The sequence below is a fragment of the Capricornis sumatraensis genome, chromosome 2, assembly GCF_032405125.1.
Source record: "Capricornis sumatraensis isolate serow.1 chromosome 2, serow.2, whole genome shotgun sequence".
Taxonomy (NCBI): Eukaryota; Metazoa; Chordata; class Mammalia; order Artiodactyla; family Bovidae; genus Capricornis; species Capricornis sumatraensis.
The window spans coordinates 143,430,286-143,447,585 of record NC_091070.1 but is presented as its reverse complement, the minus strand read 5'-3'; the positions used below and the strand labels follow the sequence as shown (position 1 = coordinate 143,447,585).

Below are 17,300 nucleotides of genomic sequence, written 5' to 3'. Positions count from 1 at the left end.
TTTGCCTTCCTAATTATCTTTTATATAAGCTGTTGTAAAAATTAACTAATATTTTCTGAGTGTCCATTTATAGTGGCTGAAGCAGCCCATAGGATAACTGCCGGATACTAACACTTTTCCACATAGATACTCACAGGTGAAAACCAAGTTTACTGAATTTGTCAGTTATTTGCTGCATTTTCAGTATGACTTCTGGCTTTTATATGAGTTAAACATACTAGTTTAGATTTCTTCTTTAGGAACTTTCTTCTTGAAAAGATTACTGGAAAGTAAGAAGGGCATATCTAGTTAAGGACATTTGCTAATGAAACTGGTTTTTAGGTCAGCAAATAAGATGTAGCCAGGGACTTGCCACTCAAAGGAAAATCAAGAGCAAAGAGTTCTGTTCTTTTCCTTTCAGTGGTTAGAGCTGTTTCCAATTTGGATCCTACCAGAACATTGATTAGAGAATATATAAAGATTTAAAGTCTTTATCATATCACTTCAGACTTTTGCAGGTTAGGGACCCTCATCCACTCATATGTGTATCTTCCTTAAGTTTTATTTTTAAAACTTTAAGTGATCCTAAGGCTTCTTAATCTATGTAATTGTTCATGAGTTAAAATTTTCTTAAATATATATACTAAACTGAATTTTTTGACTTTTTAAATTGTTTTCAAGTATCAGTTATTAAATGTTCATACATATAGATTCATGGGCACTTAAAGTATTAGTATCTTACCATTGTAATATTTTTGGAGAAGGAAATGGCAACCCACTCCAGTATTCTTGCCTGGAAAATCCCATGGACAGAGGAGCCTGGCGGGCTATAGTCTATAGGGTCGCAAAGCGTCGGACACGACTGAGCGATCAATGCTTTCACTTTCAATGTCATATTAATTATTATGAGTTAAAAATATATTTATATCCTCTTTAAAATATTCAGACCGTTACTTTCTTTCATATCAGGTTTGAGTTTAGTATGTAACTTTAGTTAACAATACCTTCAGGATAATTAGTTTACCAGTTTATTAGTAGAGTTATGGTCCATAATCAAATCTTAATCTTAAAAGGTAATAATTTTAATTACCAGCAGAGGGCTCTATGTGTACATATATTTGTATTATAAAGAGTGTTTTCTTGACTGATTCTTTCAGCCTAATCCAGTTTTCTCCTAACAAATTATTACTTAACTTCTGGACTCAACCAGAAATGAATGTGCACAAGATTTTTTTTTAGTCAAGTATTTCTTCACTTCTTCATTTATATTATAGCAAAATATTAAGGATCATGAAGAGCAAGTATAACTTAGAAGTCAAATATTTTAGCTCCTCCTGTTTTTTAAGAAGAAAGATTATTTTAATTCCCAGAGGTACTATTGCTTCTTTACTAAACAGTGAATCAGCATTCATACTGATTTTCAAATTGGTATTTAGTTTTTTAATATATAAAACCAATAATATAGTTTTAAGGAAAATTTACATTTTTAGTTGATCAGAAAATATGATTTTGATTCTCATTATGCTTTATTTCTAGGTGTATTTTTACACATTCTAGCAGATACACTAGGGAGTATTGGTGTAATTGCCTCTGCCATCATGATGCAGAATTTTGGTCTGATGATAGCAGATCCTATTTGTTCAATCCTGATAGCCATGCTCATAGTTATAAGGTAAGTGTTGGTATGTTACTTTCAAATACTAAAATGAGAGGTGATAAACATCTTACTTAAATTACAGATCTAAATTATTATTATGTTGGGGGTTTTTTGGTTTTCAACAGATTTCTACATAGATTGTTTCTGTTTTCATTTTACTTTTTTTTGTGTTACCCCAGGTTTGATATTTCATTTTTGTATTTAGTGATTGATCTTTTCTAAATCAAATCAGTAGTAATTTTCTTTAATCCAGCACTATATTTTTGAGTAGAACACTGGAAATATAAAATGTATTAATGTTAGAATATTATTCCTTTGACATCTGCATTTTGTACCATCAAGTGTAAAAGAATACTAAAATCTCTTCTAGAAATAGCTTTAATGTATAAATTCACATTATTGTTGTAGAAGTCTTATAAAAATGCTTACTGAAGTATATTTATGTCCTCCTCTCTATCGAGATTATAAATTCTTGAGGAAGGATCTGTCTTTTAGCTCTTTGGCTCTCTATTGCCTGTCATGGTACCAATGTTTATATAAAAGTGTGATTGTGTATAAATTCTCAGTAAGTATTGTCTGAACTAGAAGATAAGTTAAGTAGCTCAGTCGTGTCCGACTCTTTGCGACCCCATAAACTGTAGCCCACCAGGCTCCTCCATCCATGGGATTTTCCAGGCAAGAATACTGGAGTGGGTTGCCATTTCCTTCTCCAGGGGATCTTCCCGACCCAGGGATCGAACCCAGGTCTCCCATATAAGAGGCAGACGCTTTAACCTCTGTACTGTCTTTTAAATTTCTGTCAATTTATTATTTTAATTTTTATCAGAAAAATGGAACAGTTGTGCCTTTATTTCCCAGTCTTGACTTATTTACATAGATATGTCTTGATTGGACTGATTTTGTCTAGTTTATCCATATGATTTTACTGTTAGTAAAGCTGTCTTTGTAATGATAACAAAGACCTGTTAGCGGGTAGACTATGATGATTTTTATAGCTTGTAGTTGAATAAAATAGACTTTAAAAATTACAATGAAATTATAATCATAAATTAGTCATAAATGTAGATTTTTAAGTTTTTTCATAAAAAATAGGATATACATTTTAAACGTGCAGCTTATTTTTAAATTTTATTTAAATTATTTGTACTAGGAAGCATCTCTGCTGTGTAAAAATCTTTTATAAAGCTTCGAATCTCTTTTCTGCATCTTTGGAAATCTTACTATACGTCCTTGAAAGTTCTTCAGGTTAGATATCACATATTCTATGAAACTTAACTTCTGATAGATTCGGTTTCTGATATCTGTTCCTCTTTATTGCATGTTCAGTGTTCATTTTATTTTGTGTTATAATTGTTGGTTGCTTCTAATACTTCTTAGAGTTGGATCTTAATCTCAACTTTTCTTTGTCTCCAGTCTTATTTCTTAATTCTATCATTTGTTGCTTGGAAGAGGTTGGCCTTTCTGTCTCCTTCTAATTTATTTTCTACACTGTGGCCAAAGTGATCTTTCTTTAATAAAGATTATGGTACATGGAAAAATTATCTTGCTTTGAATCTTTCCGTGGCTTTCTTGCCCTCAGGATAAAGTCTGAATTCCTTAGTAGGCCTTCATGTTGGGATTCATTTATCTCTTCAATCTTTCTCTCACCCTGTCTCAATTTATATCTGTTCTCCAGCCATAGTAAGTAACTGTCAATTCCCTGGAAACATGTTAGAAGCTCTCTGGATTCTGGGGCTTTCTCATCTTTCTTCTCTGCAAAATAAACTACCCTTACATTGAGTGCCCTTCTCACTTCCCATGCACCCTCACAAATGCATAGATCTTTCAGTTTAAATGGCACTTCGTTGAGGAAGCCTTTCCTGATTCCCTGCATCTCAGGAGGGGTTAGGTAAACCTGGAGCACCACCTGCTACTCCTCTTGCAGCATTTACTTAGAGCCTCTTATTTTCTCCCTTAAGCTCCATGAGGGCAGACTCTTTTTTCATGGTTGTAAAGTCAGCACATAACTGTGCCAGGTAAAACTTGATACATTTTTTGATTTGAATCAAAATTAATTTGTTTTTTTTCCAGTCTCAGAGAATGACTTTCTCTAATCCTAAATAGGGAATTCTTACTTAGTTCTAGTCCCATTCAGTTGTTCCATGAATAAATAAATAAATAAACACACACGAGACAAGAAAACCTTGTTGTTGTTGTTGAAATATAACACATTGAAAAGCTATACAAGTTATTTTCAGCAAATATTTATTAAGTAAGTACTTCTTACCAGGGTAGTGAAAGGACAAGATACTTACTGTTTTGATCTTACATTATAGCAGAAGAGAGAGACACAAATGAATTAATAAACCAGTATCAAGCAGTTATGTGCAGAGAGTTAATATGGGGTTGTAGTGACTGAGATACCACTTTTTTTTAATATAAATTAATTATTTTTTGGAGGCTAATTACGTTACAATATTGTATTGGTTTTTGGCATGCATTGACATGAATCAGCCATGGGTGTACATGTGTCCCCATCCTAAACCCCGCTTCCACCTCCCTCCCCATCCCATCCCTCAGGGTTGTCCCAGTGCACTGGCCCTGAGTGTCCTGTCTCATGCATCTGTCGAACCTGGACTGACAATCTATTTCACATTTGGTAATATACGTGTTTCAGTGCTCTCTCTCAAATCATTCCACCCTTGTCTTCTACCACAGCGTCCAAAAGTCTGTTCTTTACATCTGGGTCTCTTTTGCTGTCTTGCATATAGGGGTCATCATTACCATATTTTTAATTCCATATATATGCGTTAATATACAGTATTGGTGTTTTTTTCTGACTTACTTTACTCTATAATAGGCTCCAGTTTCATCCACCTCATTAGAACTGATTCAAAAGCATTCTTTTTAATAGCTGAGTAATATTCCATTGTGTATATGTACCACAGCTTTCTTATCCATTCATCTGCCAGTGGACATCTAGATTGTTTCCATGTCCTAGCTGTTGTAAACAGTGAACATTGAGGTACACATGCCTCTTTCAGTTCTGGTTTCCTCGGTGTGTATGCCCAGCAGTGGGATTGCTGGGTCATATGGCAGTTCTATTTCCAGTTTTTTAAGGAATCTCCACACTGTTCTCCATAGTGGCTGTACTAGTTTGCATTTCTACCAACAGTGTAAGGGGGTTCCCTTTTGTCCACACCCTGTCCAGCATTTATTGTTTGTAGACTTTTTGATAGCAGCCATTCTGACCAGGGTGAGATGGTACCTCATTGTGGTTTTGATTTGTATTTCTATGATAATGAATGATGTTGAGCATCTTTTCATGTGTTTGTTAACCATCTGTATGTCTTCTTTGGAAAAATGTGTTTAGTTCTTTGGCTCATTTTTTCATTGGGTCGTTTAATTTTTTGGAATTGAGCTTCATGAGCTGCTTGTATATTTTTGAGATTAATTCTTTATCAGTTGCTTCGTTTGCTGTTATTTTCTCCCATTCTGAAGGCTGTCTTTTCACCTTGCTTATAGTTCCCTTCGTTGTGCAAAAGCTTTTAAGTTTAATTAGGTCCCATTTGTTTATTTTTGCTTTTATTTCCATTACTCTGGGAGGTGGGTCATAGAGGATCCTGCTGTTATTTATGTCAGAGAGTGTTTTGCCTATGTTTTCCTCTAGGAGTGTTATAGTTTCTGCTCTTACATTTAGATCTTTAATCCATTTTGAGTTTATTTTTGTGTATGGTGTTAGAAAGTGTTCTAGTTTCATTGTTTTACAAGTGGTTGACCAGTTTTCCCAGCACCAGTTGTTAAAGAGATTGTCTTTTCTCCATTGTATATTCTTGCCTCCTTTGTCAAAGATAAGGTGTCCATAGGTGCGTGGATTTATCTCTGGACTTTCTATTTTGTTCCATTGATCTATATTTCTGTCTTTGTGCCAGTATCATACTGTCTTGATGACTGTAGCTTTGTATTATAGTCTGAAATCAATCAGTTTGATTCCTCCAGTTCCATTCTTCTTTCTCAAGATTGCTTTGGCTGTTCAAGGCTTTTTGTATTTCTATACAAATTGTGAAATTATTGGTTCTAGTTCTCTGAAAAATACTGTTGATAGCTTGATAAGGATAGCATTGAATCCATAGATTGCTTTGGGTAGTATACTCATTTTCACTATATTGAGTCTTCTGATCCATGAACATGGTATATTTCTCCATCTATTTGTGTCATCTTTGATTTCTTTCATCAGTGTTTTATAGTTTTCTATATATAGGTCTTTTGTTTCTTTAGGTAGATTTATTCCTAAGTATTTTATTTTTTTCATTGCAGTGGTGAATGGAATTGTTTCCCTAATTTCTCTTTTTGTTTTCTCATTGTTAGTGTATAGGAATGCAAGAGATTTCTGTGTGTTAATTTTATATCCTGCAACTTTACTGTATTCATTGATTAGCTCTAGTGATTTTCTGGTGGTGTCTTTAGGGTTTTCTATGTAGAGGATCATGTCATCTGCAGTGAGAGTCTTATTTCTTTTCCAATCTGGATTCCTTTCACTCCTTTTTCTTCTCTGATTGCTGTGGCTAAAACTTGCAAAACTGTGTTGAATAGTAGTGGTGAGAGTGGGCACCCTTGTCTTGTTCCTGACTTTAGGGGAAATACTTTCATTTTTTCACCATTGAGGATAATGTTTCCTGTGGATTTATCATATATGGCTTTTATTATGTTGAAGTATGTTCCTTCTGTTCTTACTTTCTGAAGGATTTTTATCATAAATGGATGTTGAATTTTGTCAAAGGCTTTCTCTGCATCTATTGATATAATCATATGTTTTTATCTTTCAATTTGTTAATGTAGTATATCACTTTGATTGATTTGTGAATATTGAAGAATCCTTGCATCCCTGGAATAAAGCCCACTTGATCATGATGTATGATCTTTTTAATATGTTGTTGGATTCTGTTTGCTAGAATTTTGTTGAGGATTTTTCTCATCTGTGTTCATCAGTGATATTGGCCTGTAGTTTTCTTTTTTTGTGTCATCTTTATCTGGTTTTGGTATTACGGTGATGGTGGCCTCACAAAATGAGTTTGGCAGTTTACCTTCCTCTTCAATTTTCTGGAAGAGTTTGAGTAGAATAGGTGTTAGCTCTTCTCTAAATTTTGGTAGAATTCACCTATGAAGCCATCTGGTCCTGGGCTTTCGTTTGTTGGAAGATTTTTGATTACAGTTTCAATTTCTGTGCTCATGATGGGTCTGTTAAGATTTTCTGTTTTTTCCTGGTTTAGTTTTGGTAAGTTATACTTTTCTAACAATTTATCCATTTCTTCTAAGTTGTCCATTTTGTTGGCATAGTTGCTGATAGTAGTCTCTTATGATCCTTTGTGTTTCTGTGTTATCTGTTGTGATTTCTCCATTTTCATGTCTAATTTTGTTGATTTGATTCTTCTCCCTTTTTTTCTTGATTAGTCAGGCTAATGACTCATGGGTTTTTCTATTTTATTTATCTTCTCAAATAACCAGCTTTTAGTTTTGTTGATTTTTGCTATAGTCTCCTTTGTTTATTTTTCATTTATTTCTGTCCTAATTTTTATAATTTCTTTACTTCTACTAACCCTGGGGTTCTTCATTTCTTCTTTTTCTAGTTGCTTTAGGTGTAAAGTTAGGTTATTTATTTGATTTTTCTCTTGTTTCTTGAGGTAAGCTTGTATTGCTATGAACTTTCCCCTTAGCACTGCTTTTACTGAATCCAGTAGGTTTTGGGTTGTTTTTTCATTTTGATTCGTTTCTATGCATATTTTGATTTCTTTTTTGATTTCTTCTGTGATTTGTTGGTTATTCAGAAGCATGTTGTTTAGCCTCCATATGTTTGTATTTTTAATCATTTTTTTCCTGTAGTGACATCTAATCTTACCACATTGTGATCAGAAAAGATGCTTGAAATAATTTCAGTTTTTTCGAATTTATCAAGGCTGAATTTATGGCCCAGGATGTGATCTATCCTAGAGAATGTTTCATGTGCATTTGAGAAAAAGGTGAAATTAATTGTTTTGGGGTGAAATGTCATATAGATATCAATTAGGTCTAACTGGTCCATGGTCCATTGTACCATTTAAAGTTTGTGTTTCCTTGCTAATTTTCTGTTTGGTTGATCTATCCATAGGTGTGAGTAGGGTATTAAAGTCTCCCACTATTGTTGTGTTACTGTTAATTTTCCCTTTCATGCTTGTTAGCATTTGCCTTCCATATTGTGGTGCTCCTATGTTGGGTGCATATATATTTATAATTGTTATATCTTCTTGGATTGATCCTTTGATCGTTATGTAGTGTCCTTTCTTTTCACAGCCTTTATTTCAAAGTCTATTTTATCTGATATGAGTATTGCTACTCCTGCTTTCTTTTGGTCTTCATTTGCATGAAATATCTTTTTTAAGCCCTTCACTTTCAGTTTGTATGTGTCCCTTGTTTTGAGGTGGGTCTTGTGTAGACAGCGTATATAGGGGTCTTGTTTTTGTTTCCATTCAGCCAGTCTTTGTCCTTTGGTTGAGGCATTCAACCCATTTACGTTTAAGGTAATTGTTGATAAGTATGATCCTATTGCCATTTACTTTGTTGTTTTGGATTCGACTTTATAAACCTTTTCTGTGTTTCCCATCTAGAGATTATCCTTTAGCGTTTGTTGAAGAGCTGGTTTGGTGGTGCTGAATTCTCTCAGCTTTTGGTTGTCTGTAAAGCTTTTGATTTCTCTTTCATATTTGTTGTAGGTTTTTCTCTTTAATCATTTTAAGTATGTCTTGCCATTCCCTTCTGGCCTGAAGAGTTCTATCGAAAGATCAGCTGTTATCATTATGGGAATCCCCTTGTGTGTTGTTGCTTTTCCCTTGCTGCTTTTAGTATTTGCTCTTTGTGTTTGATCTTCGTTAATTTGATTAATATGTGTTTTGGGCTGTTTAGCCTTGGGTTTATCCTGTTTGGCTCTCGGTTTCTTGGACTTGGGAGGCTATTTCCTTCCCCATTTTAGGGAAGTTTTCAACTATTACCTCCTCAAATATTTTCTATGGCCTTTCTTTTTGTCTTCTTCTGGGACTCCTGTGATTCGGATGTTGGGGCATTTAAAACATTGTCCCAGAGGTCTCTTGAGTTGTCGGATGTTGGGGCATTTAAAACGTTGTCCCAGAGGTCTCTTGAGTTGTCCTCATTTCTTTTAATTCTTTTTTCTTTTTTCCTCTCTGCTTCATTTATTTCCAGCATTCTACCTTCCACCTAACTTATTCTATCTTCTGCCTCAATTATTCTGTTGTTGGTTCCCTCCAGGGTGCCTTTGATCTCAGTTATTGCATTATTCATTATTGATTGACTCTTTTGTATTTCTTCTAGGTCCTTGTTAAACATTTCTTGCATCTTCTCAATTCTTGTCTGTATTTACCTGTAACTCCATTTTGTTTTCCAAGATTTTGGAATATCTTTACTATCATTATTCTGAATTCTTTTTCAGGTACACTCCCTGTCTCCTCTTCTTTTGTTTGGTTTGGTGGGCATTTATCATGTTCCTTTACCTGCTGAATATTTCTCTGCCTTTTCATCTTGTTTAGATTGCTGTGTTTGGGGTGACCTTTCTGTATGCTGGAAGTTTGTGCTTTCTCTTTATTGTGGAGGTTGCTTCCTGAGGTTGGACTAGTGGCTTGTCAAGGTTTCCTGGTTAGGGAAGCTTGTATTAGTGTTCTGGTTGGTGGAGCTGGATCTCTTCTCTCTGGAGTGCAATGAAGTGTCCGATAGTGAATTTTGAGGTGTCTGTGGTTTTGGTGTGACTTTGGGCAGCTGGTATTTTAATGCTCAGGGCCATGTTCCCGCATTGCTGGAGAATTAGCGTGGTATGTCTTAGTATGTAACTTGTTGGCTCTTGAGTGGAGCTCGGTTTCAGTGCAGGTATGGCTAGTGGAGGTGATGGAATTCCAGTTGAGCTATTTCAAATCCTGGAAGATGATGCTGTGAAAGTGCTGCACTCAATATGCCAGCACATTTGGAAAACTCACCAGTGGCCACAGGACTGGAAAAGGGCAGTTTTCATTCCAATCCCAAAGAAAGGCAATGCCCAAAAATGCTCAAACTATTGCACAATTGCACTCATCTCACATGCTAGTAAAGTAATGCTCAAAATTCTCCAAGCCAGGCTTCAGCAATACGTGAACCATGAACTTCCAGATGTTCAAGCTGGTTTTAGAAAAGGCAGAGGAACCAGAGATCAAATTGCCAACATGCACTGGATCATGGAAAAAGCAAGAGAGTTCCAGAAAAACATCTATTTCTGCTTTATTGACTATGCCAAAGCCTTTGACTGTGTGGATCACAATAAACTGGAAAATTCTGAAAGAGATGGGAATACCAGACCACCTGACCTGCCTCTTGAGAAACCTATATGCACGTCAGGAAGCAACAGTTAGAACTGGACATGGAACAACAGACTGGTTCCAAATAGGAAAAGGAGTCCGTCAAGGCTGTATATTGTCACCCTGCTTATTTAACTTATATGCAGAGTACATCATGAGAAACACTGGGCTGGAAGAAGCACTTAAAAATTAAAAATTAAAAAATGATAGTACTAAAAATATATCTAGGGAGTTCTCTGGAGCTGTTGTAGGCAGTGTGGGGTCAGTTCAGTTTCAGATAGTTCCTTGTTCCAGCTTATAGTTCTTCTCAAGGTCTATAGGCCCCTTCCAATGCTTAGTCACTCCTAACTACAGGCTTTTAATCTGTTGTACCTGTCACTTCCAGAGCAGTTCCCTCTTCTTTCTCTGTTTGCAAGCTCTTCAGTGTCTAATTTCCATCCTGACACAATGGGGCAAAGGTGGTAACTTATTTAAGCTCACTTATTCAGTTGTGCTGTGGGGACGGAGGAACACTACAAATATCACTGGCGTGTGTGAGGAGTGCTCGCAGTGTATGGACCATATTGGGTTTGCCCCAGCTTATGTCGTGTGTGCTTTCCCGGTCTACACTGCTCAGGCTCCAGGTTGCTCTGGAGGGGTACTGTCCAAAGCTGGCCCTGGGTTTCATGCACTTCCTGGATCTAAGCTGCTCAGCTTCAGATTCTTGGGTACTCCACAGAGGCACAGACTTGGTTAGGTGTGCGTTTTGTACCCTTCCCAGGTCCGAGCAGCTCAGGCGACCAGGTGCTTGACGAGTGCACTGTCACAGGTGGGCTGTGCTTCTTAATCACCTCCCCGGTCCTGGCTGCTTGGTTTCCCGGGTTCGCCATAAGAGTGCCATCTCAGGTGTGCCCTGTGTTTCCTCTGGGGCGCTGATCTCTGGCTGCGCCCCTCCTGGCAGAGGTCAACCCTCCAAGATCCCAGGAAGACTTAGTTAGCAACTGGGAGTCTGCTTACAGTTTGGTAGAGGATGCCATCTCTGGGGCCTAGATTGCCCCTCGCCCACTGGCTTTGGCTGTTGCCCACCTTCCTCTCTGTCTCCAGCAGGAGGATGGGCAGCTAGCTCTTCTTTGGTATTCTCTCAATCCTTTGTTCTGTGAGTAGGTCAGGCTGTGCCTTCAGTTCAGTCAGTTCAGTTCAGTTGCTCAGTCTTGTCTGACTCTTTGCGACCCCATGAATTGCAGCACACCAGGCCTCCCTGTCCATCACCATCTCCCGGAGTTCACTCAGACTCACGTCCATCGAGTCCGTGATGCCATCCAGCCATCTCATCCTCGGTCGTCCCCTTCTCCAGTCTTTTCCAGTGAGTCAACTCTTCGCATGAGGTGTCCAAAGTACTGGAGCTTCAGCTTTAGCATCATTCCTTCCAAAGAAATCCCAGGGCTGATCTCCTTCAGAATGGACTGGGTGGATCTCCTTGCAGTCCAAGGGACTCTAAAGAGTCTTCTCCAGCACCACAGTTCAAAAGCATCAATTCTTCTGTGCTCAGCCTTCTTCACAGTCCAACTCTCACATCCATACATGACCACAGGAAAAACCATAGCCTTGACTAGATGGACCTTAGTCGGCAAAGTAATGTCTCTACTTTTGAATATACTATCTAGGTTGGTCATAACTTTTCTTCCAAGGAGTAAGCGTCTTTTAATTTCATGGCTGCAATCACCATCTGCAGTGATTTTGGAGCCCTTAGAGCTTTTCATCGGAAAGTTCTCTCTCTTTTTTTTCTCTCTCTGGCTATCCCACGTTTGGGTTGCTATCTCCTGTTAGCACCCTCAGATTGTCCTCAGGGAATTCCGGCCCAGTCCTTACCCTAAGCATGCAACTATTGCCTCCCTCTTCAGCCCCACTTGCTGGTGGCAAACACGAGTGTCTGGGCTACTTCTCCACTGGGAGTTGCGGTTAGGCACGTATTCTGTGTTTTTTTTCTTCCCAGTTATGATGCCCTCTGAGATTCCAAAACTCCCTCCACAGATCTGCTGGTGAGAGGGTTTCCTGATGTTTGGAAACTTCTCCTCCTTCACGACTCCCTCCCTGGGACGGGTCTCTGTCCCTAACTCTTTTGTCTCTCCTTTTGTCTTTTATATTTTGTCCTACTTCCTTTTGAAGAGAATGGGCTGCCTTTCTGGGTGCCTGGTGTCCTCTGCCAGTGTTCAGAAGTTGTTTTGTGGAAGTTTCTTAGCATTCAAATGATCTTTTGGTGAATTTGTTGGGGGAGAAAGTGGTCTCCCTGTCCTGTTTTCCGCCATCTCAGGACTGCCCCCTCGAGATACCACTTTAGATTGAGTCATAAGGGAAGACTTCAGAAGAGGGAGGGTTTTGAGTCAAAATGTCTAAGACGGCACCCTAGCCTAAGGAACAGCTAGTGTAGAAGCCCTGTAGTGAAAAGAATATTAGCACTGAAAGGAGGTCAGTATGGCAGAAGCATAGGGAGTGAGGGGAGAGTGCTTTGAAATAAAGTTGGGGAGACAGGCCTGGGAAAATGAGCCAGGGTTAGGAGTTAGGATTTTTATTTCAGGTGGAAGAGGAAACCATAAGGGGTGACATTATTCAATTTGTATCATTAAAAATGATTTTGAAAAAAAGATTTTGGCTGCTGTGAAGATAATAGGATTAAAGGGGGAAAGAGGGCACCTAGGCAGATTGGCTAGAAAGCTGGTATAGTGGAACAAATAAGAGGCCTGGGTTCCTTGGTCTAAGCTACTAATAATTGAGGAGTTGGAAAGACTAGCTAAAGTTAGAAAATGCTTTGGGCCTAGAGCTGATAAGATTTGCTCATAGATACAAATGTTTAGGTGAAGGGTTGAGTGAAAGAGGGGAAATTAAGGATACTTCTTAGAGTTTTTATGTGAACAACTGAGTGAATGAAGGTGCCTTTACTGATAAAGAGGGAAAACTAGAGGAAGAGTTTATCTGTTTCAAAGGCATTGCTGATCAGAAGTTCTGTTTTGGTTGTTGCTTGATTTGAGATCTCAGGTAGGTGGTGCAAGTAAAAGTATGGAATTCTTGGGAGCACTCAGCTGAATATAAAGGATTGGAAATACTGGGTTGGCCAAAAAGTTCATTAGACGTTTTTCCTGAATGAACTTTTTGGCCAACCCAGTAGTTCACATATAAAGTCATGGAGTGCCATTTATGTGGCATGAATACCACAATTCCTACCACTTCCATTTTCCTGGAAAGCCACCATCTTTTCTGCTGAACCCAGTTTAGCTTCAGGGAGTACTGCTTCAGGCAGCCACAACCAATCAACTACAGTTGGCTTTCAAGATGAACCTATAAAACCTATGTGTCCTTGTGTAAGCCTTACGGACCTGTTTATAAAACTTTTCCTCAGTAGCTTACAAAAATACATAGTCTCAAATTCATATAATTTGATTCTTTTTCATTTTGTTATTCTTTTACTTGTTCTTTTCTTCTGTTAGCAAAAGTAATACATGTTGATTGTAAAAAACTCAAATGTTACTGAAATGTACAACTTATCTATTGAAATATCCTCTTAATCCCACCACTTGGAGATAAAGCAGACAGCTTTACCATATCTTTAAATCATTTGACAAATGTTTTAGTGCCCACTCTGTGCTAGTTGGTAAACAACGTAGCAGATACTTTACCGTAGTGGTCATGTATGGATGTGAGAGTTGGACTGTGAAGAAAGCTGAGCGCTGAAGAATTGATGCTTTTGAGCTGTGGTGTTGGAGAAGACTCTTGAGAGTCCCTTGGACTGCAAGGAGATCCAACCAGTCCATTCTAAAAGAGATCAGCCCTGGGTGTTCTTTGGCAGGAATGATGCTAAAGCTGAAACTCTAGTACTTTGGTCACCTCATGTGAAGAGTTGACTTACTGGAAAAGACTCTGATGCTGGGAGGGATTGGGGGCCGGAGGAGAAGGGGACGACCGAGGATGAGATGGCTGGATGGCATCACTGACTCGATGGACATGAGCTTGAGTGAACTCTGGGAGATGGTAATGGACAGGGAGCCCTGGCATGCTGCAATTCATGGGGTTGCAAAGAGTTGGATAGGACTGAGCGACTGAACTGAACTGAAGTGGAGCTTACGTTCTAAGGAGGGTAGAGTCAATAAAACAGATGAACATGCAGGTAGATAATGTAATGTCATATGATGATAAATTCTATGAAGTAGGTGAAGGGGCTATATTTTAGAAGGACTTGGAAAGTCTGCATGAGTTGACATTTGAGCAGATACCTTAATACTGTAGGAGAGGAACTTGTGACTAGTCAGAAGAACATTCCAGATAGAGAGAACTTGAAGTAAACACACTGAGATGGGAGCATGGCTGGCTTGTGAGGGACGGTGACAGGGGAGGGCAGTGAGCAGGGTAGAGAGTGGCAGGTTCAGTTCAGTTCAGTCCTCAGTTGTGTCCGACTCTTTGAGACCCCATGGACTGCAGCATACCAGGCTTCCCTGTCCATCACCAACTCCCGGAGTTTTCTCAAATTCGTGTCCATTGAGTTGGTGATGCCATCCTACCATGTCATCCTCTGTCATCCCCTTCTCCTCCTGCCTTCAGTCTTCCAGCATCGGGGTGGCAGGTAGGTATATCGAGAGTTTGGAGAAGGAGGTGAGGTAGAAGATAGAAATTTGGGTGTCCTCCATTTGTGTATGGTATTTAAAGCCGTGAGATTGGATGAGTTTGCCCAGAGAATGAGTATAAATAGAGAGAAGAAGCCTGAGGACTGAGCCCTAGGGGAGATGGGGAACAGGAGGCAACTCCAGCAGAGGAGAGTAAAGTGGAGTGGCCAGTGAGGCAGGAAGAAAGTCATGAGCATGCCTTGCTTTAGGAGCCATGTAGAGAAAGTGTTGTAAACAAGGAGTGATTAATCTTGTTAAATGCTGTGGGGCTGATAATTGATAACTTAGATAAGATGCCCAGAAGAGGGATGAAAATGAAAGCCTGATCAGAGTAGCTTTAAGAGAGCTTGGCAGAGAAGAAACAGAGATAACTGTAGTAGTTATCTGTATAACTGTATATCTGTATCTGTATAACTGTAGTCAACCGCTTTTCAAAGCTCTTTACTGTAAAGGGGAGCAGAGCAGTGTGACTGCTGGCAACAGTAAAGTCTCACTGTGAGATCACTAAATCTCACTGTGAGATTTGTGGTCATGAATTTAAAGTGAAAACAACCAGCGGTTGTATTTTTTTTTTCCCCCTACTCTTGTTTAGCTACTTGGTAAAAAGTATATAGTAGGCAGAGAATTGGATTTAAAAGGTTTTGGGTTTTGTTGGATGAGTACTGACAGAGTGAGAAAGGAGCAAGGCAGGGTGGAAACTTAAGATTTAAAGGTAATAATAGATTCTTAAGGTAAAAGTGATAGGAGTGAACTGGATTGGAGTTCTGAGAAGTGTTAGGGAGGATGGATTAGGGGAAGAAATCCAGAAGTAGGAAGGTTTGTGAGATGCTTGAAACTGAGATCTTAAGATCTAGGTCTGATCTTAGGGGTGGATTCAGCAAAGGATCATCATATAAGGCCAAATGTTGGGGAATGCATTGTTCACATGGATATTTAATAGAGTAATGAAAAGGATAGAGGTGGAAAGAGAATAATCCTGTTGCTAAACTCTTTAGTGTCTGAAGGAGAGCTATAAAGAATTGTATCTCTATTAATTAGGATGGGTAGAGGGAGAGGGTGGGGGTTCCCTGGTGGCTCAGATGGTAAAGTATTTGCCTGAAGTGCAGGAGACCTGGGTTCGATTCATGGGTTGGGAATATCCCCTGGAGAAGGGAATGGCTACCTACTCTAGTATTGTTGCCTGGAGAATTCCATGGACAGAGGAGCCTGCAAAGAGGGTTGCAAAGAGTTGGACACAGCTGAGCATACACTCTAAGAGAGAAAGAGAAAGCGTGGAATAATCTGAAGGTGTGGGCCTTAAAGGAACTGTGATGGGGGGTTTAGGAGGAACAGTTGTAGTGATAAGTGAGGAGGACATTTACCTCCCCACAAGCCTCGGTAGTGCAGGAAGTATGGAAGAGAAAATGCTGTGGGGAAGATTTTCCTCAGGCGATACCCAGTTTTCAGGTAGAGTAGCAACATGCTATGGCTGTTCAGAGGAGAGACTGATGATTTAATGGAAATCGCATGTTTAGAAGTAGTTTTTTAAAATTTTGAAAGTAGTTATGTTGATAAACTTGGTAAAAATATAAAAAAGAATAAGAAAAAATTATTTATAGTTCCATTAGCCAAGAGAACCCTGTTAATATAAAAGCTACATAAATCTGTAGCTTTATGCTTGATTCACTTAACTAAAAGGGGCACCTGTGCATTATGGGAAAAAATATATAAACAGGATGCAGAAAAAAGCTTGGTTACTGGTGTGGTATTTTTGAAGTCTTGCTGGAGTTTTTTGTTTTTTTTATTTTTTTTCTCAAAATCAGTTTTCTGCAACTAACAAAAGTATTATCTCGTGGTGCTCTGTGACTTTCACTGTAATCATTTGTAAATACAAAGAAAAGCTTATTTAATAAAATAAAATGTCTTTTTGTTAGATGCAAAAGTATTTCAAATAATATATTTATTATCATATAGAAAACAAAAATAGCCCAACTTTTAGAAGCAAACTGAGGTATGTGTGTGTGTGTGTGTGTGAAGTCGCTCAGTCGTGTCCGACTCTTTGCGACCCCATGGACTGTAGCCTACCAGGCTCCTCCCTCCATGGGATCTCCACGCAAGAGTACTGGAGTGGATTGCCATTTCCTTCTCCAAACTGAGGCCTTAGAAATGACAAGTAATGGCATAAATTGAGGTCTGCAATGGAAAGATTATGCAATAATGAATTAAATTTATAAATTCCAAATTTGGAATGATTAGCCTGATGATTATCATTGTACATGAATACAGGATTTGGATCAGATACTAATTTTGATAAAACTTGTTGATCTTGTGGTTAAATAAGTAATTATTTGTAGCCTATATTAAATTTAATAAGCATTTTTTAAAAACAAGTATCTACCATATCCTCAAATAGTTTAATATATATGAGAAATTACGGATTTTTTTCAAGAATGGTTTTGGGTGTTGCCTGACAACTTCCTTTGCGGTTTGTCTTTCAAGTGGTTATAATTTGTGAACCATACTTTTGGAAGCTAAGATAAAGGTAAACAGTTCCCCAAGTAAAAAGTATCCATTTTGTAAAACTGAACATATGGGAATATTAATGCATAGTAATTGTATTTTTTAATTATATATAAAATGAATAGAGCATTTATAAATACTGATTGATCTAACAGCTTTTCTCATGCAGCATTCTTGCAGAGAATT

At 38.2% G+C, this 17,300-nt stretch overlaps 1 protein-coding gene across 1 annotated transcript in view; it reads left to right on the top strand.

The window, feature by feature from the left end:
- SLC30A7 (solute carrier family 30 member 7) overlaps window positions 1-17,300 on the top strand; it is a 93,838-nt gene that overhangs the window by 35,186 nt on the left and 41,352 nt on the right. Inside the window, exon 8 of the mRNA XM_068964581.1 lies at window positions 1,516-1,651. Coding sequence (XP_068820682.1) covers window positions 1,516-1,651 — 136 coding nt within the window. The remainder of the gene's footprint in view (window positions 1-1,515; window positions 1,652-17,300) is intronic.